We start from the raw sequence: 18,548 nt of genomic DNA, 5'->3' as shown, positions 1-18,548 counted from the left end.
TTTATTATTATATGATTTGACGCCGGCATGATGATGACTCCGCGAAACAGCGGTAATAGCCTGCCTAGCGTTTAGATGGGGAAGGAAAAATGTTCTGCTCACCGTGCAAAAAATCGGGGAGGAATAACGGATTCACGAGAGGAGCAACGAATATGAGAATGTTGCACTTTTCAATAAAATGTTATAAATCTAGACATTGTGGTATTTCTTTATATACGTATCCCAGCCTGCCTATCAATTGTTTCTCAATAAACAGTTATGTTCTCCTCATTGTCATACTCCCGAGTCCGATTAAGTATGATTTGACAGGCAGCTAAACTAAATGCCTTCCCAACCAGCGAGACCTGGTTATAGAAATGACGTTGTTTTATTGATAAAAAAGGGTAAAACTGGAAAGAGAAAATCGAAAACTCACATTAATCCCAAACAATTTAACAGACTTCAGTTAACGTAATGTGGAGTCCGTTCATTGATCGATGCAGTCTGTTCAGTTCCCAGTGTGGCGCGCGTTCAGCGCTGGACATAATGGCATAGCGCGCATGCGAATCATGAAAACCTATATTATTATATTTATTATATAGCTCGCATCTAATCGTATCGGATGAGAAATAGACATTAAATGGCATATATAGGCTACACAACAGTAATCACTGCGACAAACAGCTATATTATATTTTAATATGATGACCGGAATATCTCACGTTTGTCCGGTAAATTGAAATCTTCCCGGACACGTTGACCGGCGCCAATTTTTTCTAACGGAAACCCTGTCTGGCATATTGCTTTAAATTATAAAATCATTTCTGCTAATCATATATTCTATGCAAATTAACCAGGCAGTAACAATGTGTTTAGATAGGGGGAAGAAATCGCACCAGGCCAGCTGAACAGTCCTGTCAGTTGGGTGATCTATACTTCCCACAGGCTCTCGATAAAGTGGTGAGACTTACTTTATGAGGGCAGGCTATCGTCCTTGGTGCGTCGTCTTCCTTGATTTTCCTCGGCTTCATCCTGTGAAAACAAATCGGATATCGTCACCTTCTTAAAATAGTGGCATACGTCATATTTTATATATATATATATTATATTTTATTATTAAAGTCATATTTTAAAGTTTTGAGAAAAACAGAATACACTGAACCAAAATGTGTAGGTTTTTTGGGGGTAAATGTTTGTATTTTGTAAAATAATATAGAAAACATAATTTTCCTCAAAAGTGACGTAAGCCATTATTTTAAGAAGGTGACGATATGGAGTGTGAGCTTTTATCGGCCACATCTACAGAGAATCAAACACCACATGACGTCCTATGATCTCATTAATGAGGTTTTAGTGTACACACACACACACACGTTAACCGTAAAGTGTCAATAAACTAACACCCATGCAAGTTGTTCTGTGAGGCTTACTTATTCCCTCTGTGTCCAAGTGCTCTGTCTGTGTGAGTGTTAACGATGGGGAACCCTGATATATGTGTTCATGGAGGTATGAAAGCCTGCTCCTGTAGGAGCTGACTAGAACTTACCGAACTGGGCTCTGACCAAAGCGACCCTCACTGTTACTGAAGCTGAAGGGGCTAAGAACACAACATCGACATGGGACAGTCAGCTTACGCTTGGGCCTGACTTTCACTACCGTGACAAGTTGTTTACCTCTGACATTATACTGCTACAAAGTCTGCTCAATGAAAGCAGGTCTTTGAGAAAACTACAGATAAAAACTAGCCCTAGTGTCCTCTAAAACATCACATGAAAGTGTGGTTTTCGGATGTATTTCTGCATGTATACTAATTGTATGGTCATTCATTTTTCTGTGTGTGTATTTATTGTAGCCTACCTCCATCTGGCTGGTGGGTTTAGGTGGCGCACTCACCTAGCGAACTCTGCCAGCTGTTTGGGGTCTGAGAGGTCTATCCTTGGGATGCCACCAGGGGGCCGCTTCTTCCCAGTCATGTATTCAGAGTAGTCTGGTGGGGAGTTCTCTCCAATGATCTGCTCCTCCACAACCGACTCATGGTCAATGTCTTTTTTATGATCTAGAACACAATGTAGGGACTCAACCGATAATATAAACACAACACTGGGAATACATGAGGATGAAAATTGTATTTTAATAACATGCAGTTATCATAATGTATTACGGTAGTTGAATGACTAAAGAGGTTGGATGTTGATGTTTGCGATTTCGAGAAACATGCATGCTTCATTCGCCCGACTGTGTCCCCTGCCCTTACCAACACCGTCTGTTTATCAGCGAATTTCTCAACTGAATTTTTGCATTTCTCCTACCAACCTCGTCTCACATACCCAGCAGAGCATAGCCCGAGTTAGAGATCAGCTAACCAGCCATATCCCTACAGACATGTTGTTGCTAGCCTCAAATATATCTATTTACGCTACTAGACCACCCTGACAAGCAGTCAAAAACGGACTTGACAGTAAGTTATATAGACTAGGGATGCACGATATTATCGGCACCGATATTTATCGGCCCGATAATGGGAAATTAATGTTATTAAATATTTATCGGTTTTATTACATTTTAGCCGATATAGAGCCGATAATATGAAGCCGGAAATATTTCTGGTTCCGGTTGACGCGCTCATGCTGCTGCGCCTGCGTACAGCCACCCAGTGTAGAGACGAGAGCGAAACATGTCTTCCCCGGTGTGACATTCTTCAGAGTTTCTGAGGCAGATAGTGCGTTTGCAATTTGCAATACATGTTCGACAAAAGTTCGGAGAGGAGGGCAAAGGTCTACGAGTTACAACACAACGAATCTCATAAGTCACCTTAAGATTCACCATTGCAAGCACGCTGTATGGAAGGAATATGATTTTGGCATTGAATACAGCGATGAGGGAACGAAAACAGTTAACAGAAACGCGTCAGTGTTTCCTCCAGGATTTTTTACAATGGTGGCGGGTGGCCGTGACCGCGCACGCAGCGCGCGCGATTTTTTCGCGTGCACGCGCATGAAACGCGCACGCGCGCTCAAAACAACGTTTTTTTTTTTTTTTTTTTTTTCTAATCACAGCCAAAACTAGAGGATGGCCCAAAAAAAAAAAAAAGGAATATACAGAATATAAACTTGTGACTGACAGTCACATACAAACACACAAAGATCATCAGCTATAATATAATACGAAGTAGGCCTACATGAGCACAAAAGCGGCTAACGTTACTGATTAACTGTTTACTGTAGTGCAGAGAGATGGTAGTCGTAGGCGGCGTATCAAATGACAAAGCTAAACGTTTAATGAAGGACATGAACGATTGTCAACAACACACTCAAGCAGTAAATAGAACAGTCTTAACAACTTGGGTACTACGGACGGAACAATAGTCTCAGACTCTCAACCTATAGTTCCGTGCGTGAATTATGTCAACCCACCACATTACAGAAGTAAAATCACAGTCAGATGGAGCATTCGGTAAACAGCTGAGTATCAGCTGAGTTAAAGAAAACAAACTCTTACCTTTGATGAGACCCACATGAGCCCTGTTTTCCCGTACTTCTCCCGTGTGTCTCTTATTGTCCAAATGTTCCCTGAATTTTAGCTGCATGTTTTTCCAGCATGTAATTCCGTTGTCAATAAAAAAATCGTCTCCCCTTCTTTTCCCCTTGACAATACTGTGTCGTTGCTAAAGTGACGGCACATAAGAATCGTTTTTTGACTTGCTAATGTCTGCTAACGTAGCACTTGAAACTGGCGCCGTTCTCTGGACTGCAGCTGCTCCCGCGTTAGCATTAGCATCCATCTTTTCTTCTCCCTTCTCACCGTCACGAGCTCAAATGACACTTGTCGGCCGATCTAACTCTTAACACTCACTTACAGGACTTCTGACACCATGTCGTGTTATTCTATTAAACATACACGTGAGTCCTTCTGTATTTCAATGTAAGTGTCTTTATTTTAACTCGCTCTGTAAGCTCTACAATACCGGTCTCTTGTTGTCTCGTCGTAACCTGCCCACCTGACCTGGGGGGTATTCCATCAACGTCGCTAAAGGAAAATCCTGGCTTATTTTTGATAACTCTCGCGAGACCTATCAGAATATGCCTGGATATTTGTAAGAACTCTCGCGAGATTCATCAGACTAAACCTGGATTTTCCCTTAAGCGATGTTGATGGAATACCCCCCGGATGTCACTACGGTGGCCTGTACACAATAACAATAATACCACAGTTCACATTTAGACCAATCAGGAGCCCTTGTGTCACGTCGTCAACTGAATGTCATTAATCTGATTTTGGATCAGCGGTTAGAGAGAGATGGGCGTGGATTTAGGTGCACTTTTAGTCAACATCCATTATAGCGCTGATCTAGGATCAGATATATTTTAATCAGCTAAAATGTTCATTTTTTTTTTTTTGGAGATTTTTTTTTTTTTTTTTTTTTGTGGACTGAATCAATTCGTGGCGGAGGAAATTCCATCGTGGCGGCCCGCCACCAATAAATGCATGTAGAGGAAACACTGCGCGTGTCGCAGAAATGCTTCACGCGTGTCGTATATGCACATAATATGCGCACAATGCATATATGGGCTACACCACTCGCATACGAGAGCCCAGCCCTTTTCAGTTGCTTTATTAAGCATACTAGTGTAGCCTACTATGTGCCTTGTGTCATTCTGTTTATCTGCAGACTAAGCAGCCATTTGGCACTAGTTTCTGTAAAACTTCTATAAAACTTTTGGTTCTTTAAAAGTCTTTATTTTTGTATTGACTGATGCACTTTATTTATTTATTTTTTGATATTTTATATATGCATTTTCAATTTACAGGGATAGACAAGATACACTTTTTTGATCTAATTACTCTTAGGTGAGCCTTTTTTGTTTTCATAAAAGGAGGCCAGATCTTGGCTAAAAAAAGCATTGTGCACTGTCTATAACAGATTCTGTTTGTTAGAGGAAATAATAAATGAACATTTGAAGAGTCAGAAGTGTTCTCTTTGTTGTGTTAACAATAGTGATGTAAGTTAGATTTGGTGAGATCACTATGGAATATTAAATCATCAATCTTTGCTCACTACATAGCCTTTCTTACCTTCAGGTGTGCATGAACTACAGGTTATCAACTGTGAAATTATATCTGTTCTCATATCGGTTATCGGCCACGAGAAGCGGGTAAACATCGGTATCGGTATCGGTTGGGAAAAAATGCATATCGTGCATCCCTAAATAAAATGTTATAAATCTAGACATTGTGGTATTTCGTTATATACGTATCCCAGCCTGCCTATCAATTGTTTCTCAATAAACAGTTATGTTCTCCTCATTGTCATACTCGCAAGTCCGATTAAGTATGATTTGACAGGCAGCTAAACTAAAATGCCTTCCCAACCAGCGAGACCTGGTTATAGAAGTGACGTTGTTTTATTGATAAAAAAGGGTAAAACTGGAAAGAGAAAATAGAAAACTCACATTAATCCCAAACAATTTAACAAACTTCAGTTAACGTAATGTGGAGTCCGTTCATTGATCGATGCAGTCTGTTCAGTTCCCAGTGTGGCGCGCGTTCAGCGCTGGACATATGGCATAGCGCGCATGCGAATCATGAAAGCCTATTATTATATTTATTATATAGCTCGCATCTAATCGTATCGGATGAGAAATAGACATTAAACGGCATATACTGTATAGGCTACACAACAGTAATCACCGCGACAAACAGCTATATTACATTTTAATATGATGACCGGAATATCTCACGTTTGTCCGGTAAATTGAAATCTTCCCGGACACGTTGACCGGCACAATTTTTTTCTAACGGAAACCCTGGTGTGTGTGTGTATAGTAGGTAGAAGCTGTCTGTGTGTGTGTGTGTGTGTGTGTGTGTGTGTAGTAGGTAGAAGCTGTCTGTGTGTGTGTGTGTGTGTGTAGTAGGTAGAAGCTGTCTGTGTGTGTGTGTGTGTGTGTGTAGTAGGTAGAAGCTGTCTGTGTGTGTGTGTGTGTGTGTGTAGTAGGTAGAAGCTGTCTGTGTGTGTGTGTGTGTGTGTGTAGTAGGTAGAAGCTGTCTGTGTGTGTGTGTGTGTGTGTAGTAGGTAGAAGCTGTCTGTGTGTGTGTGTGTGTGTGTGTGTGTGTGTGTGTAGTAGGTAGAAGCTGTCTGTGTGTGTATGTGTGTAGTCGGTAGAAGCTGTCTGTGTGTGTGTGTGTGTGTGTGTGTGTGTGTGTGTGTAGTAGGTAGAAGCTGTCTGTGTGTGTGTGTGTGTGTGTGTGTGTGTGTGTGTAGTAGGTAGAAGCTGTCTCAGACCCTGTTGGCTCTCCATGATGCATCTATAGGACTTGGTGAGGATCTGAGGGTCGGCTGGTAGAGCATGGTGCTAACAACGCTTAGATTGTGGGTTTGAATCCCGATGGGACCATATACAGCATGGATCACCAACAGGCGGCCCGCGGGCCAGATGCGTCCCACCAAAGCTTCCCATTGGGCCCGTGGAATATTTGTGGTTTTTTAATATTAATGAATTCAGAAAATGTGAGGACGGAAATACCGTTTAGAACATATAGACCGCATTCGTAAATTCGTCGGAGCGCACACTGGATTCAACGTCATCATGGAACCAAGTAATTTGATTGGACTAGAGGCAGTCACGTGGACGCTCTGACTCTCTCAGAGAGAGTTTACGAACGCGTCCATAGCATAGATTCATATGGTTCTACCAACTCATTTACAAATCTCCAACCTTGCATCTAAATAGCCGTATAGTAGTATAGTATACTAGTATATAATAGTATCAGTGTTTCCCCTGCCATTGCCTTGGGGGGGCGGGCCGCCAACGGAACCCCCCGCCCCCCCAAGAAAGAGGAACTATTACAGACGAATACACCAAACATCTGACAAGTAGGCTAAAATATCAGCTTTTTTTTAAATGCACCCAATCCGAATCTGGCGAGTGGCAAGCCCATGGGCTCGTTGGTAACGTTAGTCCGCCAGTAGTCTCGCATAGCCAAACCTATCTCTCCACACTTCGCTTCGCGCTGGACACACTTGCACACTCGCGTACAAGATTGTGCGCGAATGTGTGCGCGCGACGCGAGAGAGTTTTTGCAGGGTGAGATGTCTGCAAATGAAAGTAAGCAAGTTGAAACGTTAGCAAATATAATTGCTGAGTGTTCTAACAGAACAAGTTGGTTCAAATTGGTCGTTATTATTATGACTAGAAAGTGTCTGATTAAAGTTCCATGGTATGTAAAATAGTGTCAAAGAACTAGCAAGCTAACTATCTAGTTCAGAGGTGATTAGATGGGCTAGTCTGCTGCACACTTGCCAGCTAAAGAGCTAACTGGATGCACTTTATTATTTTACTTAAAGTAGATATACTATCTTTCTTATTCTGCTAGAATTGGGCTTTATGGTAATACCATAATGGCATATTTACAGTACATGGACAGTGGATTGAAGCATTGGAAATTTCTGTTTTTTATAGTTGGACATACGATTTTTTTTTCAAAATGACATTATATGACTGCATTGCCCACAGCAATCCAATGTTCAATTATAATTATGTTATAAATTGATATGGATCAATTTATACCTCTTATTAGATTATAAATACTCTGGTTGTTAGGTTTGCCTTTTGGTTGACAGCAAAAGAGAGAGAGGAGGATAGAGAGGGAGAGAAGGAGAGAGAGCAGGATGGTGCACCAGAGAGAGAGAGAGAGAGAGAGAGAGAGCAAGAACCAGGTGAGAAAGTGGACAGGTAGTCAAGACCACATAAGTAAGTAGCCTTAAGAACCGATGGTTCTCCAGCCTAATGGCCCATAGGGCAGGAGCCTATCTCCTGTTTCAGTAGCGTGAGGCGGCTTGGTTTTCACCAACATCTTCAACCAGTCCCTGTCCCAGGCCACCATCCCACCCTGCCTGAAAACCTCAACTATCATCCCAGTCCCGAAGAAAAGCACGGTGAGCTGCCTAAACGACTACCGCCCGGTGGCACTCACACCAATCATCATGAAGTGCTTCGAGAAACTTGTCCGGGCCCACATATGGCCCTTTTCCACTACAGCGCCAAAGCAGGCCAAAGCAAGCCAGCCCGATTCGGTCTGCTTCTTTTCCCCTTTTCCATTGTCGTCCCAGGTCGGTTCGGGTCGCTTCTTTAGCTCCACATCGAGAGCAGGTACTACATTTTAACATCCGGATCTTTTTGCCAGGCTGCGTGTGACGTGTGACGCTGCACACCGTTGATTGGTCAATGGAAATCGTCATCCCATGTCCATATATTTCTTCACTAACCGCCATCTTGAAATACCACATTCGCTCTAGGAAAATGTCACTAGAGTTTCTGAATAGCTTATTAATAAAGATTAGAAAAATTATGCTGACCATCATATTATCTTAGTTTAATGTCATTTCAATGAATCATAGAACTTTTATTTACAACAAGCACAACACAAAAATCGCTATTATGCACCGTCTTTGTCCGTGAATAACACCGGCTGTGGAGGTGGTACAAACACAAAACTCCTTTGCTAACTTCACCATCGGTATACGGTCATTTTGAGCCCTTAACCACCGCGCTGACACCCCGAGAAGTTATGCTTTTACCCGTAAACTCGATGAACCGGGAGTTCACCCGGCCGCTGCTGCTCGCAGCACCGCTTGCTGCTGGTTGAAAGTCGTGTTGACAGCGGGGGCAGAGAATATTTCTACCCGGGAATTCCATTCAAATGCCCGCGTCAGTCAGCCTTTTCCGTAGAAATACATCGCTCTGTTATATATATATAACGTTACATGTTTTAAGGCTGATCTGTGCATGATAGTGCTGCATTATGTTGATCTATTTATATCGATCTATTCTTGCCAATTCCTTATTACCAGTGGAAAGGGGGAAGGCTAAAACACTTTGAATGGAATAGATAGGACTTTCCATTCAATGAAGCATTGATACTCACTAGAGTTTCTGTAATAGCTTATTAATAAAGATTCGAAAAATTATGCTGACCATCGTATTATCTTAGTTTAATGTCATTTCAATGCATCATAGAACTTTTAATTACAACAACCATAACACAAAAATCCCTATTATGCACTGTCTTTGTCCGTGAATAACACCGGCTGTGGAGGTGGTACAAACACAATACTCCTTTGCTAACTTCACCATCGGTATACGGTCATTTTGAGCCCTTAACCACCGCGCTGACACCCCGAGAAGTTATGCTTTTAACCGTAAACTCGATGACTGCTGCTGCTGTGCCGTCCAGCCATTTTCGCCGTTCACTCATGAGTCAAATGCCGGTAGATTCGCGTCTTGTCGGCGTTTCCCGATGATGATACTACAGTTCATAAAGCAGACAAGTGAAGGCAGTGGTTTTAAGGGTTCAAAAAACATGACTTTATTATGTGTACATAGCTTCCTCTCTCTCTTTCTCTTTCTCTCCCAAAAAATCACGGCTGTTGTTGCTGTGTACACCCGGAAGCTTTTTGCCAGGCTGCGTGTGACGCGTAACTCCGCCTACTATCGTCTACTCCTCCTACTAGTCCGGGTCGGTTTGTGTATAATGGAAAACCAGAACTGATCTAAAGCGGGCTGAAGTGACCCGACCCGACCTGACACGAACCGACCTGGGCTGCTGATGGAAAAGCCCCAATAGTCACATGCCTCCCGCCCAACCTGGATCCATACCAGTTCGCCTACAGAGCCCACAGGTCCACAGAGGACGCCATCGCGACGACTCTCCACTCCACTCTATCCCACCTGGAGAGGGGGAACAGCTACGCGAGACTGCTCTTTGTGGACTTCAGCTCTGCCTTCAACACCATCCTTCCAGACAGGCTAGTGACCAAACTACTAGACCTGGGACTATCACACTCTATCTGTGCATGGATCAAGGACTTCCTGTCTGACCGCCCCCAGAGGGTGCGGGTGGGCTCCCACACCTCCACAGCCCTCAGACTCAGCACTGGGTCCCCCCAGGGCTGCGTGCTAAGCCCCATCCTCTACAACCTCTACACCTACGACTTCACCCCCGTCCACCCCAGCAACTCCATCGTAAAGTTTGCAGACGACACCACCGTGGTTAACAACCTGCTGCTGAACCAGTCAAAGACGCAGGAAATCATCGTGGACTTCAGGAGGAAAAAATCTGAGGTCCAGCCCCTGCTCGTCGATGGAGGGAGCGTGGAGAGAGTCTCAACCCTCCGATTCCTGGGGGTGCACATACAGGATGACCTGTCCTGGAAGACCAACACAGCAGCCATCATCAAGAAGGCACAACAGCGGCTCTACTTCCTGAGAGTCCTCAGGAAATACCACCTCAGACAGGAGCTGCTTGTGACCTTCTACCGCTGCACAGTGGAGAGCATCCTCACCTACTGCATCTGCGTGTGGTTCTCCAGCTGCACAGCCGCAGAGAGGAAAGCGCTACAGAGAGTCGTGAGATCGGCCCAGAAGATCACTGGCGCCCCCCTCCCCTCTCTGGAAGAGCTGTACAACACACGCTGCCTCAGGAAGGCCTCCAAGATCTCCAGAGACCCATCCCACCCTGGGAACGAACACTTTGTTCGGCTGCCCTCGGGCAGGCGGTTCAGGACCATGTCCGCAAGGACAGATAGACTGAAGCTCAGCTTCTACCTCAGGGCCATTCAGGCCCTGAACACAGCAAAGACCTAGGTTCTAGGCCCTGGACAATCTAGACAATTTGATGGCAGCTACTAGATTGTAATCAAGTGCAATACTGAAACACAACTGTGAACATTTCAAAACAGCAAACTGCGACACTTTAAATTAATGTGCAATAACACTATGTGCAATATGACAACCCTCGGGTACACAAGGTTCAGAGATAGGAAATGTTAGGATATGTATAGCATAGCATAGAGTACAGCACAGTGTTTTATTTGTATAGTATAGTATAGTGGATAGTGACCATAGCCTTTATTTATGTAAACCAGCTCTTTTCCCTTCTTGTTTTTAGTTTTTTTTTCCTAGCACCAGGGGAGCCCCACCTCCCAAATTTCGTTGTATGGTACCTGTACTATATCAATGACAATAAAGACCATTCATTCATTCATTCATTAATGTACAAGTTAGTACACCCCTGGACATGACGCTGGTATGTCGCAGGGTCTTACCCCCTGGGGGGGGGGGGTGTCCATGCCACGGCCCATGCCACCCCCCCAAGGCAGCAAACCTAGGGGAAACACTGAGTATAGTATAGTAGCAAAGCTGAAACTAATTCCTGTCTTTTAAATGGAATGCGGCAGAAGTAGCGCCTATTCGCATGCAAGAATGGGGACAAACTCATAGCTCTCATTTAACATTTCGTGTTTTTTCGTGTTTTTTCCCACATGCTCTTGTTTAACATTTCGTGTTATAGGCTATTTTTTCACATGCACATTACAGTGACTTAAATAACAACTAACTTCTCAGTCAAAACATGAATGAGGTAAATGGCTTGTTATGCTTGTAGAACCCAGACAGCCCGGAGAGATGCACTATTTGCCCTCTCGTTCAGATAACGTTCTGCTAATAATTCCACTGGCATGTCCATATTCTGGATTCTGCAATTATTCTGCGATGGGTCTCAGGATATGACTTCTCATGGTATGATTCTCTGAAAGCTGCATGCCTTGTATAATTGTAACGGCGAAGATTGTATTGTTTTTCATCAGCTACTGTTTCAGTGCAGATGAGGCATACAGGTTTTGCGTTACTAAATGTTGGCAAAATGAATGCGTACTTGCGTTTTTCCACGTAAATTTTACGCTTCAGGTTTTCTCTTTGAGAGTGACACTTTGCTTGATTGATAACTGAAAATTATTACAATGAAGTGAAGCCAAAATATCTTGATCGCCCCCTGGTGGCTGGCTGCAGTATAGGTGTCAGGAGTCTGTTAACACTGATAAGCCATTAATAACATACATTTTGTAAGAAAGTGAAAATATTAAACAATAATATGCTAATTATGCCGAAATAAAATAAATATATATAAGTCCGGCCCCGACAGTGTATGCTTCGAAAAATTCTGGCCCTTGGACAAATGTAGTTGGTGACCCCTGATATACAGTATAACTGAACAACGCTTAGATTGTGGGTTTGAATCCCGATGGGACAATATACAGTATAACTGAACAACGCTTAGATTGTGGGTTTGAATCCTGATGGGACCATATACAGCAGGGGTCCCCAAACTACGGCCTTAGGGTACACGGCCCACCCCCACACTTGGACCGGCCCTTTGAACAATGTCGCCCCCACACACTCTCAACAATGCCAGAAACATATTTTGAAAATTAAACTTTAAATATATGTTTTAATCATATCATATCTGTATTTGATATTAAAGGTTGGCTTTCAAATTAAAATTTCCCTTAGTTATAAACTATTTTCATTAATAACATTATTAGTTAGTTTCACCCGCCCACAGAATGCGGATCTATAGCAGGTGCACGCGAGCTAGAACGAAAATTCAGAGAGATGAAAAATGGCCAAACGGTTGGTAAAGAGAAAAGTTGATTCAGAATGCAGGGTTTTTAACCAACAGTGCACAAGTGATTATTATTGTTAAAGGCAAAGAAGTTTGTCAATAAATGTATGAATGTGATCGCGGAGGAGGTGTGTCCCGCAGTGAGTCTGTCCGCAAGTAGGCACCAGATGAATTGAAACAATGGGGGATTAGAGAATGTAGATGCCCAGCTGCAGGAGAAAACGAAATAATTTGTTCATGATCTGTGTCAAGCAGGGTTTTTCCTGCATAGAGAATTATGAGGCGGCCGGCTCCGTCATATTTTAGCCGCCTCCAGCTCTCAACAAAACTCTGACGGTCGTATTTTCTACGGTTGATTTCTGTCATTTCTAACTGCAATTGCGGCATTGCGCCGACGTGGTGGCGGGGGCGCTGTTTCGCAAATAAGTTAGCTTTCGTTTTTGCTAGCGAAATAGCTGATAGTATGTTGACTGCTCAAGGAGAATACATATTTGAAAGTACAGAATGCCTGAGAGCCTTATATTGCATTATATTACACTATATTTTGATCATCTGGTGCCTGAATATTGTGTTTTCCTTTACATAAATAATGACATTTCCACCATGATGCAGAAAGGTCACAAATTGGTGCATATCAATTCACCAGAATGCAAGAAATTAAGTGTTTGATGCTCGTTTAAGGACCCCCAGACAGCCCTGCTTCATGGGTCCCCCCGTGTATGATGAGGGTCCTCCCTCGTGTATCAGACTGTAAAACTGATTATATTTCATTGACATATCACTATAGGTATAAATTCCATCCAAATTCAACTGTTTAGACTTTGTTTGCATCCACCAGTGCTCTCCTGCGCGCAATTGCTTTGCGCAACCGCCTCCATTTCACTCCGTTCCATATTATTTTATGTTAGAGACCGACCCAGGCCCCCCATCACAGAAAGGAAAAATTATGTGGCCCTCACAGAAAAAAGTTTGGGGACCCCTGATATACAGTAGAACTGAACAAAAATATAAACGCAACACTTTTGTTTTTGCTCCAATTTTTCACAAGTTCAAATCAAAGACCTAACACTTTAGTACACAAAAGGCTTATTTATCTCAAATTGTGTCACAAATATGTTTAAATCTGTTAGTGAGCACTTCTCCTTTGCCATGTCAGCAGCTGTAACATATTTACTAGTTTTTGCACTTCTAGTGGATACAGAAAAGTACATTTCTCAGAAGCGATAAGAGCCAATATTTTCTTAGAGACTATACAAAGGTCTTTGTAGGTGATTTATACATCCTATTGAAAGGTTATATAAAATGTTCGATCACACATTCTGCAACAAAGCATTAAGTCCGTGCACGCACGTGAGCGCATAGCAGTAATTGTCCCTCACACCCCCAAACATAATAGAGGGACTGCATAGCCATCTGGAGACAGACTTGACTGAGCAGAAGTCACCTGACTTGATACCTGAAGTCTGCTGTCATGTTGACTTAGAGCAGTGGTGTCAAACTCAACTTCATCCCAGGCCACATCAGCATTATGGTTAACCTCAAAGGGCCGGTTGTAACTGTATGACTATTCATAGCTTTCAGTCACGTGGTTTCTTCCCTAGCAACCACCAACCTGACGGGCAAAAAGTATCATAGCAACATCGCTCAACATGGCTGCCTACTATTTAGACCACCTCACTCATGAAGAACTATCAAGATACACGACGGTGATAGGAGTGGAGGATTGACACCATTCAAATAGTGTTGGATTCCCTGTCTTCTACTCTATCCGGACACGTTGGAATTATTTTCCTAATCCCCGGAGAATCAAAGTTATTGACCTGCAAAGGGTGCCTCCTTGACCGGCTTTTCCCGTGAATAACACCGGTTATGGAGGTGGTACAAACATAAGACTATTATTGCTAGTGATGCTCCGATCTGATCGGCGCCGATCGGTATCGGCCGATATGGCCTTGATCGGTTTTGATCGGAGTTCTCAAAACGGCCGATCAAACATGACCGATCAGTTTACAAAATGGCGTCGCCAGTCTGGAAATATTACACAGTGTCGGAAAGAGACAACAAATATGCCGTTTGTAATGTCTGCTCAAAAGAAATACCTCGGGGAGGAACGCACGCAAGGTCTTTCAATACCACGAATATCATACGGCATTTGCTGCGTTCGTCGATTCGCTCAGAGAGCGCCGAAGCGCACACTGGGCTCGACGTCATAAAGGGACCGAGTGCTTTGATTGGACGAGAGGCGTTCCACGAGTGCTGGTCAGAGTTCCAGCGCGACTTCACGAGCGTAGTGTAGGTAGTGTTCACCGACGTCATGTGACCCCGCGAGCAGGAAGTCACTTGGCCCATAGCAACAACAACTATTAGCGCGTGAGTTTTAGGTCTTCCTCTGTGCACCTTGCACAAGTGTAGATAGCGAGCGACATTTCAGCAGCAGGACATATTTTAGATGATAAGAGGAACAGGCTGAGTGCCAAAAACGCTGAGATGCTTGTATTTCTCAAGGCTAATCTGCCAGTGATGCTGCTTAATCAGAAGTAAGGTTTGAGTCTGAAATCTCCTTAGGTGCAATGTTTTGTTTTTTTGTTTTATTGATTATTGCTGACTTGCTGTCTTATCTCCTCCTAAATATGACTTGAAACTGACTGACTTGAAACAGTATTTTATATTTGGCTATAGCCTGTTTATGTTGCAGTTTAGTTTGGGTATGTTTATTGTTCCTCAGGAAAGCTACAGTTACAGTATAAGCTCCAAGTTCTCTAAGAGCCCCTAGTTCCTCTCATTCGAGTGGAATGTTGCACATTTGATGTGACAGTGTACATTTTATTTATTATGATTTTTATTTTCACATTTTGTTTGTTTTTCCTGAAGTAAGCTACAGGTGGTTGTGAATTCAATAAAACAGATGGTCGTCAATTCATGATACTTTCTCATCTCCTAATTTCATTTAAATACTTAATATACAATGTCAATGGTGTTAAGAATAATTTAAAACATAAATAATGCTACACAATAAATAGAATGCTTCAATTGCCATTTTCAACGCTGTGATCGGTGATCGGTGATATCGGATCGGCAGATCACTGATTCCAGTGATCGGTGATCGGCACCAAAAACCCTGATCGGAGCATCTCTAATTATTGCTAAATTCACCATCAGTATACGGTCATTTTGAGCCCTTAACCACCGCGCTGACACCCCGAGAAGATATACTTTTAATATGAAACTCGATCAACCGGGCGTTCACCGGCTGCTGGACGAAACTCCCAACTCCCGCTGTCAGCGAGGCGAGGGAATATTTATATCCGGGAATTCGCTCCTTGCTGTGTCCACGGTGATAGGAGTGGAGGATCGACTCCATTCAAATAGTGTTGGATTCCCTGTCTTCTACTCTATCCGGACACGTTGGAATTATTTTCCTAACCCACAGGAAATCAAAGTTATTAACCCGCAAAAAGTGGGTTTTGCCCGTGGGTTTTGCCCGCAAAAAGTGCCTTTTGCCCGTCAGGTGGGCGTTTCCACTATGCTGTGACGTCACATGAAAGCTATGAATAGAAATGTGGTAGTGGTGGTCTAGTGGATAGTGAGTTGGACTTGGGATCGGAAGGTTGTGAGTTCAAATCCCGCCTGAAGCCACACCACTACTAGTGTGCCCTTGGGTAAGGCACTTAGCCCTCAGTTACTCCAGGGGGAATGTCCCTGTAATTCGTAATTGTAAGTCGCTTTGGATAAAAGCGTCTGCTAAATGGCAAAATTAAATTAAATTATAAATGTATCTACTCTTTATCATATTACACAATTGTCTCTGCATTTGATTATTATTGGTTTAGTAATAATGTAATTAATAACAGGCTCTGAAAGCAGATGTCTAGGAAAAAATTATGTCAAGCAGACATTTAAGTGTCCAACTATTGTACAATTTATTTAAAAAAAGAGTTCAGTAACAAAAACACATGCTTGTATGTTGATATAAATCCCTCAAAAAAAGTTTGGAAACATTATTTCAGTCGATTCTTCCTCCCCTTTAATAATACCAATTGGTATTGTATTTTATATCGTTGGAAAGCCTGATTAGTCACCTTTACAACGAGGCACAACTTGTAAGGATCATGCATTCGTGGAATGAGTAACACAGCTAAACGTGTGGGTAGCAGCCCAAAAAAATGTGCCAAAAATGTAAAAAATTTACATAAACACTTTCAAATGTGACGTGTTGTGGATTGGAACTAGAGATCATAAGCTTTCAAATGACGTGTCATACATTGAAATTCGAAAAAAGATGACGAAGTTAGTCATTTGAATGTTGTTAGACCTCAGGCACATATAGGGTTAAACTTTGTCATGAAACCGGAAGCAAACGCTGCTAACAGCTAGCGGCTAACAAAACACAGCGCTACGAACGTCTAAATTGTATTTTAATAACATAACATGCTGATAGAACATCAACATGCTAAAAACACATAACTACACATAATTAGATGATCACACAGTCCTTGCTTTTGAGCATGTCCTAAAATTAAAGTATATTTACAAGCCATGTATCACTTACCGTTAGCCTCAAACAATAACAATGAACCTATTCCACAAAGTATACATATAGCCGTTTCACGCGAGTGGTTTACGGTTTCACCAGCTGGCGTCAAGCCATTATGCGCATTTTAAGCGCATATAGGACAGGCGTGAAGCATTTCTGCGACACGCGTTTCTGTTCACTGTTTTCATTCCCTCATCGCTTATACACATAAGATTGACTGCGCATGACAGTACTTCAGCAGTCTTTTAGTCGCACTGGTGCTATTGAATGTATTTCAATAGTCGCACAGAAATATATTCACTCGCAAATGCGACCAAAACAGTCGCACTGTCGAGCCCTGTCGTGTATTTTCTATGTCCTCGGTTCAGATTTGAGTGTGTATGTTTCTGCTCAAAAGATGGGTTTAGTCTCGTAACGCTTTACATTGCCGCTTTTAATAATCGCCATGGTCTCCAAACATATCAGACATACAGGGTTTGAACTGAACTGCCCGTGGGAAGAATGAACATGTGAGAGTCTGTCCATTCTTCATTAAACAAGGACAAAACAGAGATAATTGTATTCGGTAAACCTGACAAAAGATCGAAAGTCAGTGCAAAACTTGATTCTCTCTCTAAACTAAAAAACTGGTCAGAAATCTTATTGTAATTCTAGACTCTAAACTTCAACAGCCACATGAACTCGATAACTAAATCAGCCTACTATCACCTGAAAAACATAACAAGAATGAGAGGTTTCATGTCCAAATAAGACCTTGAAAAAAAACTCATCCATGCATTTGTTTAGAGTAGACTTGATTATTGTAATGGTCTACTAACAGGCCTATCTAAAGGGTCTGTTCGTAAGCTGCAGCTCATCCAAAATGCAACTGCTAGGGTCCTAACAAAAATGAATACATTTGAACACATTACACAAATCCTGAGATCCCTACACTGGCTACCAGTCTCTCACAGAAAATGGTCTTGGACCAAAATACATATCAGATCTCCTCCCACCCTATATTCCCGCAAGGCCCCTAAGGTCAGCTGAGACTAATCAGCTAATAATTCCAAGAGTAAAAACAAAACACGGTGCAGCAGCTTTCAGTCACGCTGCTGCATGCTCCTGGAACAAACTCCCTGAAGAAATCAACAGGCGCAAACCCTAAACATATTTAAATCTAAGCTGAAAACCTTCATGTTTTGCAGCAGTTATGATTAAACACTTCTATCAATGTCTTTTATCCATGAACTATTGTCTTATTAAATGTTTTATCTATTTACCTCTTATATTTGCTTTTCTTCAGTCGTTTTTAGTTTCTTGCTATGCTCCTCTTGCTGTATTTTTAAATAATGTATGTAAAGCACTTTGAATTGCCCCTGTTGTATGAAATGTGCCATACAAATAAACTTGCCTTGCCACTGGCAGCATTGATTTTACAGCAGTGCAATGACCCTCACCACTATACAACAAAGACTTACCATCCGTGTCTTCAATCTCCACTTCTACTTCGACCTCTTGTTTCACCATCACTCCCTCCTCCCTCATTTCTTCTCCTCCATCTTCTTCTTTCACCATCAAACCTTTTTGCATTACAGCT

The 18,548-nt window shown here is 42.4% G+C and overlaps 1 protein-coding gene across 1 annotated transcript in view; it reads right to left on the bottom strand.

Annotated features, from left to right (window-relative positions):
- The window catches only part of LOC308163875 (transcriptional repressor protein YY1-like), a gene marked incomplete at its 5' end in the record, with an annotated part of 52,528 nt that overhangs the window by 1,441 nt on the left and 32,539 nt on the right, over positions 1–18,548 (bottom strand). Inside the window, 2 exons of the mRNA XM_080538055.1 lie at positions 951–1,011; positions 1,873–2,035. Coding sequence (XP_080394181.1) covers positions 951–1,011; positions 1,873–2,035 — 224 coding nt within the window. The remainder of the gene's footprint in view (positions 1–950; positions 1,012–1,872; positions 2,036–18,548) is intronic.

The sequence above is a fragment of the Nansenia antarctica genome, assembly GCF_963989245.1.
Source record: "Nansenia antarctica genome assembly, chromosome: 8".
NCBI lineage: Eukaryota > Metazoa > Chordata > Actinopteri > Argentiniformes > Microstomatidae > Nansenia > Nansenia antarctica.
This window is presented reverse-complemented; position numbering and strand designations above follow the sequence as displayed.